General features: G+C 38.2%; 1 protein-coding gene across 3 annotated transcripts in view; it reads right to left on the reverse strand.

The window, feature by feature from the left end:
• Positions 1-5,439: 5,439 nt before the first annotated feature.
• LOC111869370 (choline transporter-like protein 1) overlaps positions 5,440-20,347 on the reverse strand; it is a 29,823-nt gene continuing 14,915 nt past the window's right edge. For 2 of the 3 annotated variants that reach the window (XM_023860853.2, XM_023860851.2), the window contains exons 10-17: positions 20,224-20,343; positions 18,987-19,106; positions 15,700-15,806; positions 15,052-15,308; positions 12,994-13,160; positions 11,119-11,211; positions 10,377-10,469; positions 8,850-9,767 (exon numbers count right to left, since the gene is read on the reverse strand). In XM_023860853.2, coding sequence (XP_023716621.1) covers positions 9,657-9,767; positions 10,377-10,469; positions 11,119-11,211; positions 12,994-13,160; positions 15,052-15,308; positions 15,700-15,806; positions 18,987-19,106; positions 20,224-20,343 — 1,068 coding nt within the window. In that variant the 3' untranslated portion in view covers positions 8,850-9,656. Of the gene's footprint in view, positions 5,521-8,849; positions 9,768-10,376; positions 10,470-11,118; positions 11,212-12,993; positions 13,161-15,051; positions 15,309-15,699; positions 15,807-18,986; positions 19,107-20,223; positions 20,344-20,347 lie in introns of those variants that run through there. The other variant, XR_002843660.2, reaches the window with a different exon arrangement.

The raw sequence follows: 20,347 nt of genomic DNA on the forward strand, positions 1-20,347 counted from the left end.
AATGACATTTTTCTCGTATAACATATAAAATCACAACTCTTCTTCGTCTTAGGTTTGGATAAGGATTGATAGAGCCTGCAGACTTTCAGCTGGTCTTGTCTACCAGTTCCAGAACCATATTGTATACTTTGAAGTTGTGTAATTGAAAAAAGGTTTTGAATGAGACATGTCATGAGAATCTCTAACCTATCTTGTATGTGCTATGCACAGTCATTATTGTTAACACCCTAATACCTCAAATGAGGGGACTGATGTAATGATCCTTAGGGCTGTGGTCCAAGTTCTGGTTTCTCTCACAATGCAATGTCAATAAAGCAGGCACATGAATTGTCCATGAACTTGCTAGTAATTTGATTCTATGTTAGAAAATATAATGGAAGAAAAGCAGTGCGAATTTTGTGTGTTATCGATCTTAAAAAGTGTTCCCATCTTGAGCATGTCCTCATTTGAAAATCTGAAGAATTGAACCCACGAGGATTTTTGTGAAGAATTGGATTGAACTTTCTCAGAATGGTGTCCAGTGGAGAGCTTTGATCATAATGGTGTTGAACCTTCAGATACCATTACAACAGCGGGTTTCTTGATCAGCTGGATGTCAGCTGCTCAAGAAAGACACTACACTTAGGAGTGGGTGGTTAGTGTGCTTCTCTGCCAGGAGAGCTGACGCAGGGCTTCCTTGAATTAGGCATATAGTGTGATGGCGGGCTCCACAGCCAATCAAGATGACATGGAGAAGTGAAAATTCTTACCTCCACCAGGACTCAAACTCTGATCCCTCTGTTGTCCAGCCCATAGCCAGTCACAATACCGACTACATGATCCCAGCTCCCCTTGCCTCGACATCTCACCGCCATGGAACTTCATGGTCTGTTACAGGGACGGATTAGGTCAATTGAAAAATTCCATCACTTCATACTATTAATAAAATTTCACATAAACAGTATGATTCCAACAGTATTCCATGAATTCAGTTAAAAACGAAAGTAAAAAGTAACGAAAGTAAATATAACCTATACTTCTGTTTCCTTACATTGTTGACAAGTGCATGCTTGGCACAAATTTTCTATCATGTTTTTACTGTGATTTTATTCTTTCCTCCCACTGATGAAACCGGTTGTCGGTTGTTCATAGGTTGTTTTTCTACAGACTGGGGTTTGTCCAGTGATTGAGACTAGCTGTTTCTAAGGGGCCTAACTGAGTAGGTTTATCCTTCTCTATCCACCTGGAGACGGAGACAGATCCAGCCTCCAAAATGTCGTGGTTTTTTTTTGTCTTTTACATACCAGATGATGGGTGAAGTCCAAAAGAAGTACAGTATACACCATCGTCAGAATCCTTTCAAGTCTATCCCAGTGAATATGTAATTTAGTAAGTAATTGACATATTTAAGACATTACTGAAAAGTTTGTAAAATATATTTATTTACTAAATTATGAGTAAACTAATATTTTTTTATTATTTAGTGTGATATTAAAATAGGTATTAATAAATTTAACTGCTATTAGCCATTTTTGATCTGTACATACTGTACAGTTTCCTCATTCCATAAGTAAACCTATGTTTGGAGAAGATGTAGGACAAATGGTGTAACGAATCGGTGTTAAACAAAGCAGCTGTGGATTGTCAATGTTCTGAAAGACAACCATGTAAATCTGTAACAATTGTATATATCAAATTGTATAATTGAATGTACAGAATAGCTGCAAAGCTATGTGGAATGTCAAAAGTTTGCTGGCCCTGAAAAGGGCAGTTTGTTCCACCATGAGTGCGCTGGTAGAATTTGCTCCTTTGTAGTAGACCAAGTCTTTGCGGCCGGTAATGTGCTGCGTGCACCTGTAGGAACAGCTGCCTACGGCGTGGTTGCTGGAGAGTTACGGCAACTATGTTAGCTGCCTGGTCACAGAGTGAGGTTGCTGGAGAGTTGCGGCAACTACGTTAGCTGCCTGGTCGCAGAGCGTGGTTACTGAAGAGTTGCGGCAGCTACGTTAGCTGTCTAGTAGCAGAGCACAATTGCTGGAGAGCTGCAGCAGCTACGTTAGCTGTCTGGTAGCAGAGCGCAGTTACTAGAGAGTTGCAGCAGCTGTGAAGAGCTGATGACTGATGACTGATCGCTCTGAACTGAATGTGATCACTGATGATTGCGAGCTTTGGGCTCCACTTTTATACCATGCTTGCTGGGTGGAGCTTAAACTTGCAGTTGCGATTGTGAGCGCTGATTGGCTAGCGCACATGATGATCTACAGGTGGGCTGGACATCAAGCGGTGTATAAATACGAGTGGTGGCAGCAACATGCGGCACGCAACATCGGACAAGGCGAAGCCAGCCACAGAAAGTATAAGAGGCCTAAACTTGGCGGCGGTCAGGCATACGACCGTTCAAGTGACTAGACTGCTGTGATAGCTATTACTAATAGAAATAGGGCATAATATGCTGTACAATGCCTGGATTGACAGAGGCCTTGTATACATTGTACATAGAAGGAATAAGTGGATTTGTAAATTATGTAAATACAGACAGTGGACTTAGTAATACAGACTGAGTGACAAATTACAGACTCGACCTCTCGTCAGAGAGGGTGCCCCAAATGGACAGGACAGCAACTTTCACAAAGAAGAAAACATCTGGTCATGAGCCCCATCTGGGGCTCGACACCAAGACAGACAGACTGACTGACTGTCAGTTGTAACATGACTTTGACTTTGACTTAACATGCAGCAGTGTGATATTGACTAGGAGTGAGTGCTGTCTGTTAGACCGGCGAAACCGCGTGTTAGTATACTGGGATGTTCCCACACAGTCTTTGGGGGTATGTTTAGTTTTTTTCAGTCTCACAAGCCAAGTCTCCATATCCAAAAGGGTGCTTAGAAAATTCACATAGAACACTTAAATGAATTATCCAAGTGAATTATAAACCCAGAATCCCATTCTTATGGTGTGCTACTCCTGACCTCTTTAATGTGTACAAATTATAAAATGTCCAGTTCTTCAACTCCTCTCTTTCTTTTAACTCTTCAGTTCAACTGAATTGACGGGGAGGGGGGGGAATATTTCTGTATGGTACCTGTAAGCACTTAGACCACTGATGGGTCCATTGTGCACCACAAATTTTTTTAGGCATTTTAAAGAACCTCATCCTTAACTGCTAGAGCCACAACCTTCTGCACGGAGGCCCTCTTAAAAGTCATCAGCTGCACCTGTCCATAGTTGTTCTCTAATGTCACTGAATGGAGTTGAACATTGACATAATGTCCTTTTTCTTTGACTACTAACAGTGGAGTGTCCCTGCTGCCCTCTTGTCATTCATTCACAAGGTCAGCTGAATCCCCATCACTCATCCAACTGGATCAAATCAGCAACCAATCTCCAGTCAAGCTCTCAGTTTCCTTCAGAGAAGCCTAATTTCTTGTTTTCATGATATTATTAGAATGGTAAAATCAAAGCTGAGATGGGAAGGATGTCTAATTCATATGGAAAAAACAAGAAGTGCAGATAGAAGTTAGATTTTTTGACAGTGCAGATGAGAGGAAACTATTAAAGTGGATCTTACGGAAATTAATTCTAAGGATGTAAACTGAATTAAACTGGTTTAGAAGATGACAAAATGACAGAACTGTTACTGTTGAACCTTCAGTTCTTTGAAAATGAAATATGTTGAGCAGCTTAATGACAATCGCCTGCTCAAGATGATAATCCTGTATTATGGAACTACTTAGTTTGGAAGCAAAAAAGTACTTTGTTCATGAAATTACACCTCAGTTCCTTGGAAATTCTCCTGTAATTTTTATCACAAGAACTTCCATCTTTCTGTCCAATGAATTAGATATTCAGTTCAAGACTTTCCATTTCTTCCACAGACCCCTCCTACATCTCAACATTTCATGAAACCAGCCACCTCTGGCCTTGAAGCTGTGAGTTCCCAGAAAAATAAAGAAGTAAAACACTTCTCTATTTGGAAAAAAAGGAACACAGGAAAATGTTCAGTTTAAAAAAAAACTGTAAAACATATTTGCATGAATAATATAACATTGTCATTTTATTTTAAAAGTTTGTATATAACATACTTATCGAACCGTACAAATCTCATGATAAACAAATGGTAGAAGTGCCTCACAGAAACATTAGTTCCATCACAATGTTTGTACTGGTAGTTACACCATACAAGGCATTAGCATTTCTGAACTACCCATACTGACAGGAATATCACTTAATACTGTTCATTAAAATAAATGCGATAAGTAACACACTTAAATTTCATTAGTACATTCTTTATTATTAATCTCTGTAAGTGCCAAATTGATATATTTTGAGATATATCAACATGGCATCTGTAACGTAGGGTTCTTACAATTACATGCAAGTTTAAAAATATATATTTAAGAAATTAATGCTACTACAAAACTTAAATTGGTAGTAATGGAAACAGTAGCTACAGATACTTATTTTTTACTTTGTAGATCCTTAATATGAACTTCAGTGGTAATTTGACATCTTTACAATACAGGAACTCATCCCAAACCATTTCTTGTTCGATTGATGCATTACTTTCATAAACATGGTATTTCAGCTCACCACGCTCCATTTGTAAGGGTCAAACAAAGACATAATCCCATAGAAAAAATTCCACCGCAGTTAGATCTCGAGATCTAGAGGGTCACAGTTGAGGTCTACCACGGCCACTCTTAAGGAACTGTTCATAGTCTGTCAGAAGAATCTCACATTATATTTTCTTAAAGTGAATCACTTCCCAACTTAAAACCTTTTAATTAAAATAAAAAAATAACTCCATGGCTTGAGTCCGCAAGTGAACTTTTAATTAGTCGTTTTAATTGGAACTGAGCTAACTCTGTATGATAGTTAAAAAGGAAGGTAAAGTTGTCCCTGTGCTTAGATAATTAAGCACTGTGCCATGAAGGCATATGGGGAAGTAGATATATAGATCCACATTTTCTTGACCTTGGCACTAGTTGGACGTGAGTGGTCAGCTTCACGCCACAGCCACTTTACCCTCTGGGGAAAGAGCCCCTGTTACCCATTCGATAAGAGGCTGGGTGGGCCTCAGAGCCAGTCTGGACGACGTGAAGAAAAGAAATTTCTTGACCCTACCAGGACTCGAGCTCCAAACCCTTGGTTGTCCAGTTGTAGTCAGTCACTGTACTGACTACACTATCCCAGCTTCATGTTCTATAAGATAGCAAAAGGTAAAAAGATAAAGTTGTCACTGTGCTTAACTAATTAAGCACTACACCATAAAGATGTATGGGAAAATGGTTGTATAGATCCATATTTTCTTGATCTCAGCACTAGTTGGAGGAGAGTGATTAGCTTCATGCCCCTGCCGCTTTACCCCAAGAGAAATAGTCCCTGGTACCCATTGGATAGGAGGCTGGGTGGGCCCCAGAGCCAGTCTGGATGACGGGGCAGAAAAATTCTTGACTCTACCAGGACTTGGAACTCCAACCCCTCTGTTGTCCAGCCTGCAGCCAGTCACTATACTGATTGCAGTATCCCAGCTTCATGTTCTGTAAGATAGTAACTTGTTAAAAATAAATATTTAAACTTGTGTGTCACATGTAATAAAGCTGACATCATTTTTATCCCTTTCACAGCCACTTATGCCAGACTTTTTTTCCTTGGAAACATATTAAAAATTCTCACTTGAGTGGGAAGAAATTTTCAGTTTATATTCTTTGAATCTGATGCAAATATTTAAAGCTTGAGATTGAGCATGAAGATGAACTGAAAATTAATATATATTTTTGAATGGTGTTCCACCTAGGAGTTGGCACTGAAAGATTTAAAGCAATAATGCAGCATGCAGCACAAGAGTTTGGTCCCTGCTATCTTAATCATGTTAAACTCTTAAAACATATATACCTCCTTAAATATAGTAACAAGGTATGGACTGTGTAAAATACAGGATGTCCCAGGAGTTTGTTGCCATACTTCAGGATTGTACTGAGGGTTCACTATAGAATAACTTTGAAATAGGAACCCATATCCACAAACGTTAAATAGCAGTGCTAGGGTGGCATTTAAAATCATTTTGTTTAAACTTGGCGCCTCAATGTCGAACTGCAGTGCATAGACGAACAGCCATCCACCAGCACTCGTGCCATTGCCAAGATTGTGGGGACATCAAAATCAAGTGTTTGGAGGATCCTGCACGACCAACAGCTTTATCCGTATCATCCAACGCAAGTACACGACGTATGTCCAGCTGACTTTGTACCCCGAGTTCAATTTTGTCAGTGGGTACTGAACCAGTGTTTACATCAGCCCAATTTACTGAATCATGTGTTCTTCACAGATGAAGCGCAATTTACAAGGGATGGCTGGTTCAACTGTCAAAACAGCCACTTTTGGGCTGACGAAAACCCCAACGTTACTGTAGTTGGTTACCAACAGGCGCAATTTTCTGTAAATGTCTGGGCGGGCATCATTGGCGATCACTTGATTGGGCCTTTCCTCCTACCACGGGACTCAATGGGCCCTTTTACAAGGTGTTCCTGGAATGTATCCTTCCAACTTTGCTAGAAGACGTGCCACTGATTGTGTGGAGGCAAATCTGGATACAGTATGATGGAGCGCCAGCACACTTCAGCATTGTATCACGAGACTACCTGGATGCTGCTTTCATGGTTGTTGGATAGGAAGAGGATGCCCAGTACCTTGGCCACCCTGATCCCCAGACTTGACACCTCAGGACTATTTCGTCTGGGGCCATGTGAAAAGCCTGATCTATGACACGCCTGTGGATAATGATTTCGAGCTGTTGGCCAGAATACTTGTTGCATGTGATGTGATCCGTGTGACACCTGGAATATTTGAAAGGGTGCGCCAAAGTTTCCTTCATCGAAAATGGAGGGCACCAATTCCAACATCTACTCTAGCAGGTGAGTCTTAAGAGTTTGGAGGGGGTAATATGCATGTGCATGCTCTTCGACATTGAGGCGCCATGTTCAAACAAAATAATATTAAATGCTCCCCTAGCGCTGCTATTTTAGGTTTGTGGACGTGGGTTCCTGTTTCAAAGTTGTTCTATAGGGAACCCTCAGTACGCTCCTGAAGTATGGCACCAAACAACTGGGACACTCTGTATAATGTAGATTTTTATAATAGCAATAAACAATCATATATTTCTTAATCATTATTGTTTCACTAAAATGGAGATATAATAATTGAGTCTAGTATTCATGCTGTGATGTGCATGGATGAAATACTGTGAACCACATTCAGCTGATGTATCATGTCTACTTCCTAGCTGTGCATATCATCTTACTAATTCAAAGGATCAGTATGAAAGAGAAAGTAGCTATCTTTTTTTTAACTTGTGGGACAGAAGTGTATAGGAATGAAATGATGTTCTGTGCTAATCATCCATTACATGATTCCCAATTTCATTTTATTGGTGTTATTCTTACAGCTTTATTACAGATTTAAACTGAAACAGTTTTATGTACAGTAAAGTTAAAAGGATTTCTCTTTGTCAACGTGCTATACATATATTTTCAGTGTGTCAAACCTTACATCTGCAGTGGTTTATCAGAGTACATACAGATATGATACAAGGAAAGAATTTTTAATTTTTTATAAATATGGAAGTCTGTCTCACGATTTGAAGCGCTTTTCACTGTTCTAGACAAAGTATATGTCATCATATATTCCATAGAATGGAGAATGTCTCTGTTATGTTGCCATTCCCAAATAAGTGGAAATTTGAACATGGACAAGACAAGACACTTTGTTATTAGGAAAATCTGATACAAGCAAGGAAAAATTATTCAGGTGTGTAAATATTGGCAAGAAGTACAAAAATGTTATAGATAGTAAACTTAGAAGTATTTCATAATTTGATTTTTCTATGCTTGATCTTATGTTTTGAAAGACTTACACTTTCGAGAGTTTTTGTTTTAGTTAATTGTAAATCATTTACTTTCATTCCTAGATGCTGTTTTTGTCAGTGTTATGGGCAACTCTCAGAATCTTGTGTTCTTAATTTCAAAAACTATAAAGATACCAGTAATATAACCACAATCCTGGACTCTTAACTACACTAAATAACTTCCAATGGTGAAACCAGTGGGCTTTATCTCTTCCAAGAATCACAGCACCAAATTAGACTTGAGGCTTTTGTACTTTGGAGCAGTTCTGTGGCTCTTGCTTAAAGTTCACAGTACTGTGGCTTGCTGAAAGAGTAATATTTTGGAGAAAACATAAACAGCAGACAGGAATTTACCCATATATCTAAAGCAGTATGACTTTACTGTTTTATATAAATTTTCAAACTCAGCACTATTCTAGTAAGTGCAAGAGAACCAATATGAAATATGTATGAAATCATTAAGAAACTTTGCATGCAGTTTCTATGGCACTGTTGGTTATTGTCAGGAGATAGGACTTGGTGGGGAATTATATTTTTGTAGAACTAGTCAGAACATGTATATTTTAATACTCATCTTCTGTAATCTATAAAACTGTAAAATTACACTCTGTTAAGAAACAGTTCTTATTACAGAAGCATACTGATGGCCTCACATTCCATCAATAGAAGTGATTAGTAAAAAAAATGAACACGTCATATACAAATTGAGTTTTAAAGGTGAAATCTGGTATAACATACTTTCATATGCAGGAGTGAAGTATTGCTTCAATGGCAAACTTCTAAGAATTGTATTAATACACACATGCAGTCAACAGACATTTTCTTCACAAAGTGTGAAAGGTTCTTAATGGGAAAAAGAAATGCCTTTGTAAAATGCATATAGGTAAACAGTTCTAATAATAATAAAGATGATGGTTATTATTGAAAAACTGAAAGGTCTACTGTTATTCAACTCATCAGCTTATCACATCCTGTTTGCTAAAAAAAAAAAAAAAACAGACATCAGGACATACAAAACAGTAACTTTACATGATATGATACATGACATCGTACTCTGAGGGAAGTATGTGCATAACAAAGAACTTCATGGTGTTAATTCTGATCTTGGATTGTCACACCATGTGGCTGTAGGTGATGGTGCTGACATTTCAGAAGTACCTGCTGCCTCCATCTTCAGGGTCAACCCAGAATATGGAGGTAGCATGTACCCTTGAAACATCAGTAATTAACCACCGTGAAAGCCTACAATTAGTAGAGGAACTTAAAGGTTTATACATGTCACCCACTACTGTTAGGATTAGGTGGTGGTGGTGGTGGTGGTGGCGGCGGCATGACAGTGGCCATCATCATCATCATCAAAGTAAGGCAGAGAACTTCTTCAATACAAAATTAAATGAAAACAAGCATGTTAGAATATGAATCTGGTATGACCCTATAGAATAAACATAGTTCTTGGGTTCATTCTGCTTGTCATTTAAGTAGCAGTTCTCAAGCAGAAATTTGCTGCAGCCAACACTGGACCTCCAGTCACCAGACATAAATTTTAGGCACAGAGATGAAAAAATAAATTCCAAGCTTCAGACAGATCTGGGTAACATGTTACATGCTGTCACCACTTACTTCTCTCTTACTTACAAAATGATTTGCTATATTATCAGTCTTTGTATAATGTGGTTGTACTCGTATAATGTACATTCCATGTCTGCAGGCTGTGGCTCTCGCCTGCCATTTCCTCTTCAGTCTAATAACAGGTAACATTCAATGGCAGATGTATCACTTGCCAGATGCTGCTTGTCTAGTAGACGTGGTACTCCATGCCTGGCTTGGAGGCATGCTAGATGCATCCAACACAGCCAGAGCTTTTTTGCTGTTCTGAACAAACTCCTAAATAGAATATGGATATAATGATCAACAGGGCCATAATGAGATTTATTTCAACAAAATTTCCAAATTCATTGTTCTGCAGTTTTACACATGCATATACTCGTATACACATACACAGAGGAACCTTGGTAATCCTGACTGACTTACTATGCTCCCCCTCAAAACTGGCACCTCCAAAAATTACAAATCTAATCTGTATATTTTACTTCCTTATATTAAAAACAATTACTGCTTTGAAAATATCTTCATATGGATATTATGTTCTGCAGAAATGTGGATATGAGGCATTTCAGATATCAGATATCCATATTTTGAATGAAAACATAGAAAAAGAACTTCATTTTACAGCCTGGTAAACTGATATTTTCCTTCCATTAACCCTTTATGAAAAAAGTTAACTGGGAATTGATACATTTTTGAGGGCAGTGTAGTATTATAGCAGTTCATGACAAATTTATTAAAATTTAAAATGAAATACATGTGAGAATTTTTAGTATACACTGTCCAATGCTACATTCTGGCAATGCTGATTAGAAACATTATTACAGAGAGTTTGGTTTACTTCAAAGCATCACAAATCAAAGGGATCATAGTCCTTAACTGACTCACCATAAGCCCTCTGCTCATGTAGTATGGTTGATTGAGTCCATCATTCTGTTCACAGTCCTCACAGAAACAAATGAAAATAGTGTCTATTGCCATCTGAAACCAAATGAATCTTGCTTTAGAGGATGACACAACTGAACCATAACAGTGACTGCAGGCTGAAAGGCAGCATGGCTTAAGTCCCAGTAGGGTCACTGGGATTGTTCTCTCTGGTATCTAACCAGACACATAAGGTATGCAGGTAGCCACTCACCTCATTCTAATGCCAACCACTGGAATATGAATCTAGACCTACAGACCCTCTATGTTTTCATAGCAGTACAATGACAACTTTGCCTATGCCATTAAAATTCTCGGATAAATTTATCTAGTCCCAGAGGAAAACATGTTTCTAACTACCTAACTTTAGTCCTTGTTCATACATTCACAAATTAACTTGTCGTTTCACTTGTTAAACATATTTTATGCCAGTGAACTGATTTAGCCAGTAAGGCAGGTTCTGCTGGTCCTATTACAATGTGATCTGGATTATGCTTAAGACTCTTGTTGTCAGGTTCTTTCATGTTATTAAAATAAATGTAGCCTGGTAAGTTTTTCCTAACCTGTAACACTAAGCTTGCCAGTAAGAGTTAAATGGTTTCCTGGTATAATAGGATTTAAGTTTCAAGTTTGCAGTCAGAACCCCTCCCTAACAATGCAGTGGAAATGTTTACAAAACCCAAAAATAAAGCAGTTATTTTCTCACCTCATATACAGTTATGAAGCAGTGAGCAACAAGATAGGCAAAAAGTCCAGTCAGAACCAATGGTACCCATACATGGCGGATACCAGGCTTGTCCTGTGAGAGATAAATGAGACATAACAGAATTGAGTTTATGGTTGCCTGACAGAGGAAAATCAGTGGTATGGATTTTCTATAATGATTAGAACACATAATTATAACAATACCTAGAAGAATTTTGGAATAATGTGAAAAGCAAAAGGCCTGTAATAGATAGTGTTAAAAGCAGAGGATAAATACAAACTGAAGTACGCAACAGGATCACAAACATGCACGCATGTACACACTCAAGGTTTATCATAGACCCCCTCCTCCAGGTGGAAATGAATAATATAGTCCTCTGAATGGATACTAGAAGGAAATTTTACACATCCTCCCCATGATTTCTAAGTTCTTATAGTCTGTCTGTTGATTTTCAGTTACTGTAAAATTCTTTAACCATGTAGCTGATCATAAGACCCATAACTAATATGCATTTTCCTGTGTAATACCTCGTCAAAGAAAACCTGAAGATAGAAACTATGTGAGATGTGTCAGATGCAGCTGTGGTTAATATGAATTCAAGAAAATGATATTGCTTGATTGCATGATTGAAACTATAAGTTTACGCAAAATTCTGACAGTAATGTCTAAATTTTATTCCCTTCTGCATAAAATCAGAAACTATGAAAACTTCGATACCTATATATATATATATATATATATATATATTAGAAAACAAGAGATTTTCATCAGTAGTCATTTTGTTGACATTTGACATAAGCAACTGGTACATCACATTACAGTGGAATATACAACTGGATCTGTGAAATATATGCCAATTTGAAACCATATGCTATTGAATTACAAATGTCAACTTGTATGCACTATGTTTTGAGCTCCCAGACACATTCTTTGCATACAGTCATTATTGCTGTGTCCTAAATCTGTTACACTGAATCATTATGACATCAGAATTGTAGTTTTGCCATAGCAGATTGGTTTCAAGTAAGGACTCTTCATATTCATTATTTGAAATTAAAATGAGACATTAGATTTAAGGCTCTCATGGTAGTAACTATGAAGAGTAATTTGTCTGGATTGTAACCCAGTGTAGTTTTGGCAGTCACTTAGAAGAATGTACTCTTCAATGTGAACTGTGTTTCCAATTTTGGGTCATGACACCAGTTTGCAGCATGCTGAGTTTTCAACATTTCAAGAGAAATTATCAGTCTCTGAATTCATCATTTGAATGAATGCATAAGGGATAGGCCTAGACCAGCCCTTGCACTGTGAACTTCAACGATCTATTGTGCACTAAATTCATCACTTAGTATAGCAATATTGTAGACTTGTATATGATATGGATCATATTCAAATATCAGAATGGTTACTAGCAATTATGCGTGAGGCTTTTGTGTTTTCCTTCAGTCTCTTCATGCAAATGCCAAGATACCACACAAATACACAACAGCCTCCTCCTAAATTGTTACATAATCACCACTCATTAGCATCATCATTTGATGTTGTATAACCTCTGCAGTTGAAATAGTGTCATAAAGTAGCCTAATAATAAAAAAATACTTTATCAAAATCCAACAATTTGACATTTAACAATATTCCACCAGCCCACTGACCAGTACGAGATACAGAGATGCTTATGTCCTCAAATATCAGCAGGCCAGCCAGTCACAACATTGTGACTCCTGTACACACATCTTATACTTACTTATCATGATATCAATTCATTTAATTTAAATCCCCTTTTATTTTAATATGTTAAGTACAGCAGAGTATATTTAGTGTTACTGCATTAAGCATAGCAAAGAACAGTTTGTACATGAAATGTTAGTAACCTACATCAAACATTTTGATGCCAATAAGAACTGTTGCAATAACCACCAGAGCCTTGCCTAGGAAGAGCACAAAGTCGCCAACAGAATTGATGGCTGCAACTCGCAGTGCATTAGATGACAGGTGCTTGAAGGCTCGTTGTCCAGCTTGACAAAAGCTGTATCCAAAGAGTGCTGCAAAATGGACAAAATGGACAAAATGGACTGGAGTTAACCTGGTCCAAGTACTTAGTTTTCCCCCACCTATCCTCATTCCACCAAGTGCTCCATGTTCACCTATTATCTGGGGCTGGTACAACAGACCATTTAATGTCCAATGAACCAAGTGGACTCAATCTCACCCCACACCAAGAAAAGATTTTCAGATTCTCTCTGTCCCTGTACACAAATGCTGAGATAGTATCTTAAGATACAGCATGACTGCTCCAGTACATGTCATTTCCAGTTCATCATTCAACTATAATGAACCTTTAATGATAAACTTACATAGTTAGAAAATTGTTATTTAAGAAAGAATAACATACCAATTTCATGTGCCATGTTAAAAGAATCACACAGTTCTTATACTGTTAATTTACATTTCACCAAAAAGAGATGTTAATGTAAGGTTATTACTTTCAAAGACTTATCAGCACACAAATCTTTTTGGCTTTACATTAATGTGAATAATAATACGTAGGTCATACCGAAAGTCACGAGCAACTTTTTTTTGCATGCAACCTGGGAACAGCAGACGAAAGAGAGTATGGTGGTAGGTGGAACCAGCTGTTGTGTTAACCTTGAATGTCTTATGATGTCAATAACTTGCATCACATGACCAGTATCACTCCTAACAAAATGGCCGAAAACCATGTCATTTTGCCAGCATGCTGTCATCAAATTTCTTGTGAAAGAGGAAATCCCTGCTGCAGAAATTCACCAGAGACTTCAACGTGCTTATGGATGTGTGTGCGCATGGGTGCAAGCAGTGTTCAAAGATGGGTGAAACATTTTAAAGATGGGAACGCCAGCATCGAAGGTGAGCCTCACAGCGGTCGTCCTTGAACAGCCTCAACTGAATGCAACAAGGAAAGAGTGGATGAGATCATTCAAGATGACAGGCGTGTGGCTGTGGACACAATAGCCCAAAAACTTGGAATAGGGCACAGTGCAGTACAGGAGATGATTGAAAGCTTGGGCTATAGGAAAGTTGGTGCTCGTTGGGTCCCGCAGTCATAGACCGAAAACCACAAAGGTCAGCGAAAAGTCATCACTTCAGAACTGCTGCAGAGATATCAACATGAAGGCGATGATTTTTTCTCTGTATTGTGACAGGTGACGAAAGCTGGTTTCACCATTTCAAGCCTGAAATGAAACAGCAGAGTATGGAATGGCACCATCTGCATTCTCAATCAAAAAAGAAGGCAAAGACAGTGCCATCAGCTCCGAAGGTGATGGGCACAGTCTTCTGGGATGCAGAGGGTTTTATTCTGGCCAAATTCCTGGAAACTGAGCAAACCATCAATGCTGCTCGTTATGTCCAGACACAGCACAAGCTCCATCGTGCATTGCACGATAAATGTCCGGGATGAAACATCATCATCCTGCATGACAACGTTCGCCCCCACACCACTCGCCTCACATTGGAAGCAATTGCAAAGATGGGGTGGGAAGTTTTTCCACACCTCTCCTATAGCCCCGATCTGGCACCCTCCGACTACCATCTTTTCAGATTTGTGAAGGATCAGCTGCGTGGACATCATTTTGGGACAAGGGAGGCAATTCAGAAAGCAGTGCATCAGTGTCTTCTGATGGCTGGAACGAAAGTTTACAGAAAGGGAATTTTCAAACTCCCAGAACGCTTGGAGAAATGTGTACAAAGAAGTGGTGATTATGTGGAAAAATAAAGAAAGGTCTGTAGATTGAGGTGGTGTATTTGGGTTGTCAATAATAAAGCATGTTACTTTACAAAAAATTGTTGCTCATGACTTTCAGTATGACCCTCATATATTACACTCTGTCAAATAGTCAGACAAACTGCTACACAATGCATAACAGTCAAAACTGAACCCTGGTAATCACATACCTGTTTCAATATATGCATTACGTGAAAGATATTTGAGGATCTTCTCAAAGCAATAGAGGCAGCACTGACATGTCCTGAACAGGCATCTGCTGACTGCATTCTCTTGACCTTTGAGCTGATACTGGATGGCCGCAAGGATGGAGCGTATGAGCTGAACCAGGGCAATGATCAGAGACCCCATTGCCACTGTCCCCAAATGGTAGCGTACAAGGTTAGAGAAACTTCTTAAGATGGGGAAACCCAGGTTGCTCTTATTCCTAACAGAAAACATATGACATAGAGATTCAAGTTACATATAACTCTTTGTTACTTTAGGAAACTGGGTAATTGGAAATTTGAGTAGAAAATGGAAGTTAATAATAAAACATCTTCGGAAAATGATGTGGTTGTAAACCTGACTGTACAAATTCAGAACAGGAAACAATGGCACTATTAGAGTGTCATATTATATTTTATTTTTTTATGTCGTTGTGGAATAATACATCAATGCTGAAAGTTATGCTGGTGCAGGAAGCCTGTCCAGAGCAACCCTACTGCTGAACTCACCACCCACTGACTAGCAACCAAGTGGCAAGGTAGTATATAAATTGAAATATGCTAATCAACTTACTTCACAAATTCTGTCTTTCTGTTAGTAATTGCATATACCTTGTGAAGAACCATTTTGCGACTGCACCAGCAATTATCATGTGCTGGCAGCCCATACAGAACTGTACAAACCAAAAAAGTCCCAGCAAATTGTACCAGCAGGTTACCTGTAATGAAAACCGGTATAAACATAGGATATGAGTCAGTAGATGGGTCACAAATTAAAATAAAATAGATGAAATTGATGTAGTGGGTTTTCTATGTGTATCACTAGATCGCAGCACAGTCCAGCTTCATGAAAGTCTAGGTAGCAGATGCACCTGCGCATGTTCAAAGGATGGTTTCAGTACTCAAAATGGCAACCGTACTTGAGAAGTATGCTACCAAAGGGCAGCGTTCTGTTGTGTGATTTTTGTTTGCAAAAGGACTCAGTGCAAAGGATATTCATAAAGAAATGTTTCCTGTTGTGATGAGAAGTGTTTGTTGTGTAAAGAGGTGCACAACTGGGTCAACAAATTCTCTCAAGGACGTTCAAATGTCACAGATCATGCCTGACCAGGTCAACCCGTTGAGACTGTGACAGAAGCAACTGTGCAGCAGGCAGAAGAGTTGATCTGAGATGACAGAGGACAATGACAGACAGTGTAGCAACTGCACTGGGGTGTTCTCATGGTTTAGCGTACAGCATAATGCCTGATCGTTTAAAGTTTCAGAAAGTATGCACACAGTAGGTGCCCAGAAAACTGAATTATCAAGAAAATATGGGCCAAATACAACATTTATTATGGTATGCAGCTGAAAAAGAAGATATGCTTAATACATAAGATTGTTACTGGGGACATATCATAAGGGCATCACTACTAACCCTAATCAAACCATGCTTCAATGCAACTGAAACATCTCAGTTCAACTTCAACTAGAAACAGCTGGGAAAGTTATGCTTGCCGTGTTTTGGGATTCTTAAGGAGTACTGTTAGCCCATTTTCAGAAGTGTGGTGAAAATGTGAATTCTGCATTATAATGTGATGTTCTGTTGAAGCTTTGGGATGCAATTTGCAGAAAACATTCATGCCAACTGGCAAGAGGGGTACTGCTTCATCGTGACAATGCCAGACTCCAAGGGTCGCGCCATAGCTCAAGCGGTTAGTCGCTGGCTTCCCTTCCCACCACGGTGGCCCGTGTTCGATTCTGGGTATGGTCAAGTGGGATTTGTGGTGGATAAGGTGGTGCTGGGGCGGGTTTTCTCTGAGTACTTCGGTTTCCCCTGCCAATCTTCATTCCACCAAATTCTCCATCATCATAATCACCCGGGGCAGGCTACAACAGGCCCATCAGTCGTTGCTGTGCTAAGTGGACCCAGTTGGACTCCACCCCGCACTAAGCAGAAAAAAAAATGCCAGACCCCATACAGCCTGAGAAACCCAGAAGAGAATTCAAGAACTACAGTGGGAATTACTCGAACATCTGCCTTAGAGCCTGGACTTGACTCATAGTGAATTGCATCTGCCTGGGCCACTAAAAAACCACCTTGGTGCCAAACATTTCGCTGATGATGAAGAGGTTGACACAGAAGTGCGAAAGTAGCTGAGACAGCAGTCCAAAGACTTCTATGCTGTAGGTTTCAGTGCACTGGTAAAGCAATGAATTGAATTGAATTGAATTTATTTACATTCCGTAAATCCAGTACAGGCGAGACACCATGGGATATGGAACAAGTCAAGTTAGAATACATAGTATCTATACAATAATACAGTAATATTGCAATTAAATGAAGTAAAAACTTATAATATTTATAATACACCTTAAACAATGATCAAGAAATTTATCAAGATTTTTCATGGACTAAAATAAAATTTCCATTAAGACTTTCATTCATTACTCATTCCATTAATCAAGTGCGTCAAATTAAAATGCATATAGAAGAGACAGTTATCATACAAAATTCACTTATTAAAACAATCAAAAACAATAGATTAGTCATATAATATAAAATAAAAATAATAAAAATAGTTGACAAGGCAAGTGTATCAGTGTTTTGTGGAAGATGTGTCGAGAAATAAATGTTTCTTTCCAGGTTCGAATATCATATGTTTACAACCTTCTTATCATATCCGTCACAACACAACTAATATCAAGATCAGACCTTTTTCGACCCTGCTACATGCTTCGGCTATTGATAGCCATCATCAGGCAAACACATGATTTACACACATATACACACTACTGAACCACAGCACCAATAAGACTGGNAAAAAGAATTTTATTATTTTATATCATACTTATGTTTTATATAACTTGATTTTTGTATTTTTTACATCAAGTGTTTTTATATATTTTAATAATATTGTATCCAATCTTGTTGGTGCTGTGGTTCAGTAGTGTGTATATGTGTGTAAATCATGTGTTTGCCTGATGATGGCTATCAATAGCCAAAAATGGTCTGATCTTGATATTAGTTGTGTTGTGATGGATATGATAAAAAGGTTGTATATTGTAACACAACAGGAGGCATGAAATGAAAATCACATGTTTTATGTTTTGTCCATTTGAGACCTATTTACTGATTCTGCCTCATACATATATTGTGAACAGATATGAAATATTTTGAAATGTGACAGATAATCCTACAGACTATTATAACACTATTCAAATAACTCTACCATGATATATATAAAAGCTATCTCAGACTAAAGGGGGAAGATTTCATGTGTATCTATGCTAATGGTTGTAAATTATTATTCATAATAGGCACAAAGAAATATTCATACCACATCTGTTTTATTCTGCGTCTGTCTGCACAGTAGTGGGAAAGAAAGAACTGCATTAATACCAGACTTGTCTATCTCGGGCCTCAGTTCTTATTAACAATAGTCTTTATCTCTATTCTGTATGTGTTCCTAACAGCACAATGACTTTATACTAACAATAAGAGAACTGTGTGGATAAGGATTTAGTATGAAAGAATAATGATGACACTGCAACATCAGTGGTTCAGATTCATTTGCAGCATCACTGGAGAGTTATTTATCTGCTACTTAGATTCATAAATGAATTAACCTCTAACAGAACAGTCGTTCCTTGATCACCAGTCTGTCTCTTTCAAGTAAACCCACAGCCTCACTCAAAATAGAGCTTTAACTGCCTTTTACAGCAAATATAAAATGTCATTCCATATATTGTTCAAAGTGAGGTGTTTGGGTGTGTGAAACTCCCTTCAAATAGATCCATGAAACAAGTTCTCTTTTGATAAAAAATTCAAGGGATCGTAGGGAACACACTTCTCCTCTCCCTCTGCACAAAACCTTACCTCCAACTGCAGGTATATTTTAACATGCAACTTTACCTACCTTCATAGTCAGATTCTTTTCAAAAGAAGCTGGATTACTGGGAGTAAAGAAACCAGAACTTTCAATCACAAGGCTGAACACAAGCCACACAGCTACCACCACCCCTAGTGCGACAAATGTCTGTAATAAAAATTCAGATTTACATTGTACAATATGAAGACAATTAATGATCATGAAGATTACTGTCCCCTGACACCGTGTAGCCTGGTAGAAGTTTACTAATGTTTAAGAGCAACAGGCTGCCTTCATCTTCTACCATGAATATGAAGGCATTATTCCTCAAATGCAATGTTGAACTTTTAGCAGACTATGAGTGTCACATCCCAGAAGAAGCTGTAGTAATCTTCACAGCCACTGCCATGAAAACTTCAAATCTCACAATCTGTGGTCAGTATGAATATAACTGGCTGAGCTTCAATATACATCATTATAATCCATACTGCACCTTATTTATTTGTTTGTTTGTTTATCAGTTTCAGTGTGTGTCTATTTGTTTCTGAGTGTGTTTGTTTAATTGTTTTTGTGGGTATTTATTTGTTTAGTTGTTTAATTGTTTCTTTGTTTGGTTTTAGATTATTTACTTGTTTGTTTAGTTATTCATTTGGTTATTAATGAATTATTGTTTGTTTAGTTATTTATTTGGTTATTAATTAATTAATGTGTACTGTTTTATATGCATAACTAAAGTTTCTCCCTTAAAGTCAACTATAATGCCAACCTCACCTGTATTTGGTGCACCTTATTTTCATTAACAAAGCTTTGGAGGGTATGAGGCATGATGATGTAACTATTATATCCTATGTGATGGAAATGTCACTACCAAATTTCCAAAGATTTAGTCATGGCTGTATAACCATTACATCTGGATTGGAGAAAATATATTACCTAATTCCAGAAGGCAGGGTCATGACACTAAATCTATATATCCTGTATGAAAGAGATACCATAACCAGGAAATAGAGGAACTTAATTCAGAGTTCTGATTTGTTAAACCAGTTGTGAATAGCCAGTGTAAATGAAGTGATTACAAACACATTAGTCCATCAGTGGAATCCCTAAAATTCCGGGGTCTGAATAATGATAGAATTTTTCAAAAGACGTATATAGTAGTGACAGAGCATTCCACTTGTGCGATTCACCTGTTGGGATTTTTCATGGTTTTCCTCATCTCTCCAAACAAGTATTCCTTTGGGAAAACCTTACAATATATCTAAAGTATCAGATTATGATCAGTTACCAGTAGGGGTTCCAAAAGCAGCAGTGGCATGCTGTTAATGGCTCTCCCAGCCTCTTTAAACAACTGGATCACCAGTTTGATACGTTTCCTCATAACCAGAATTACCAGCAGCACAATAACCTGA

The sequence above is a fragment of the Cryptotermes secundus genome, unplaced genomic scaffold, assembly GCF_002891405.2.
Source record: "Cryptotermes secundus unplaced genomic scaffold, Csec_1.0 scaffold584, whole genome shotgun sequence".
NCBI classification, from domain to species: Eukaryota; Metazoa; Arthropoda; class Insecta; order Blattodea; family Kalotermitidae; genus Cryptotermes; species Cryptotermes secundus.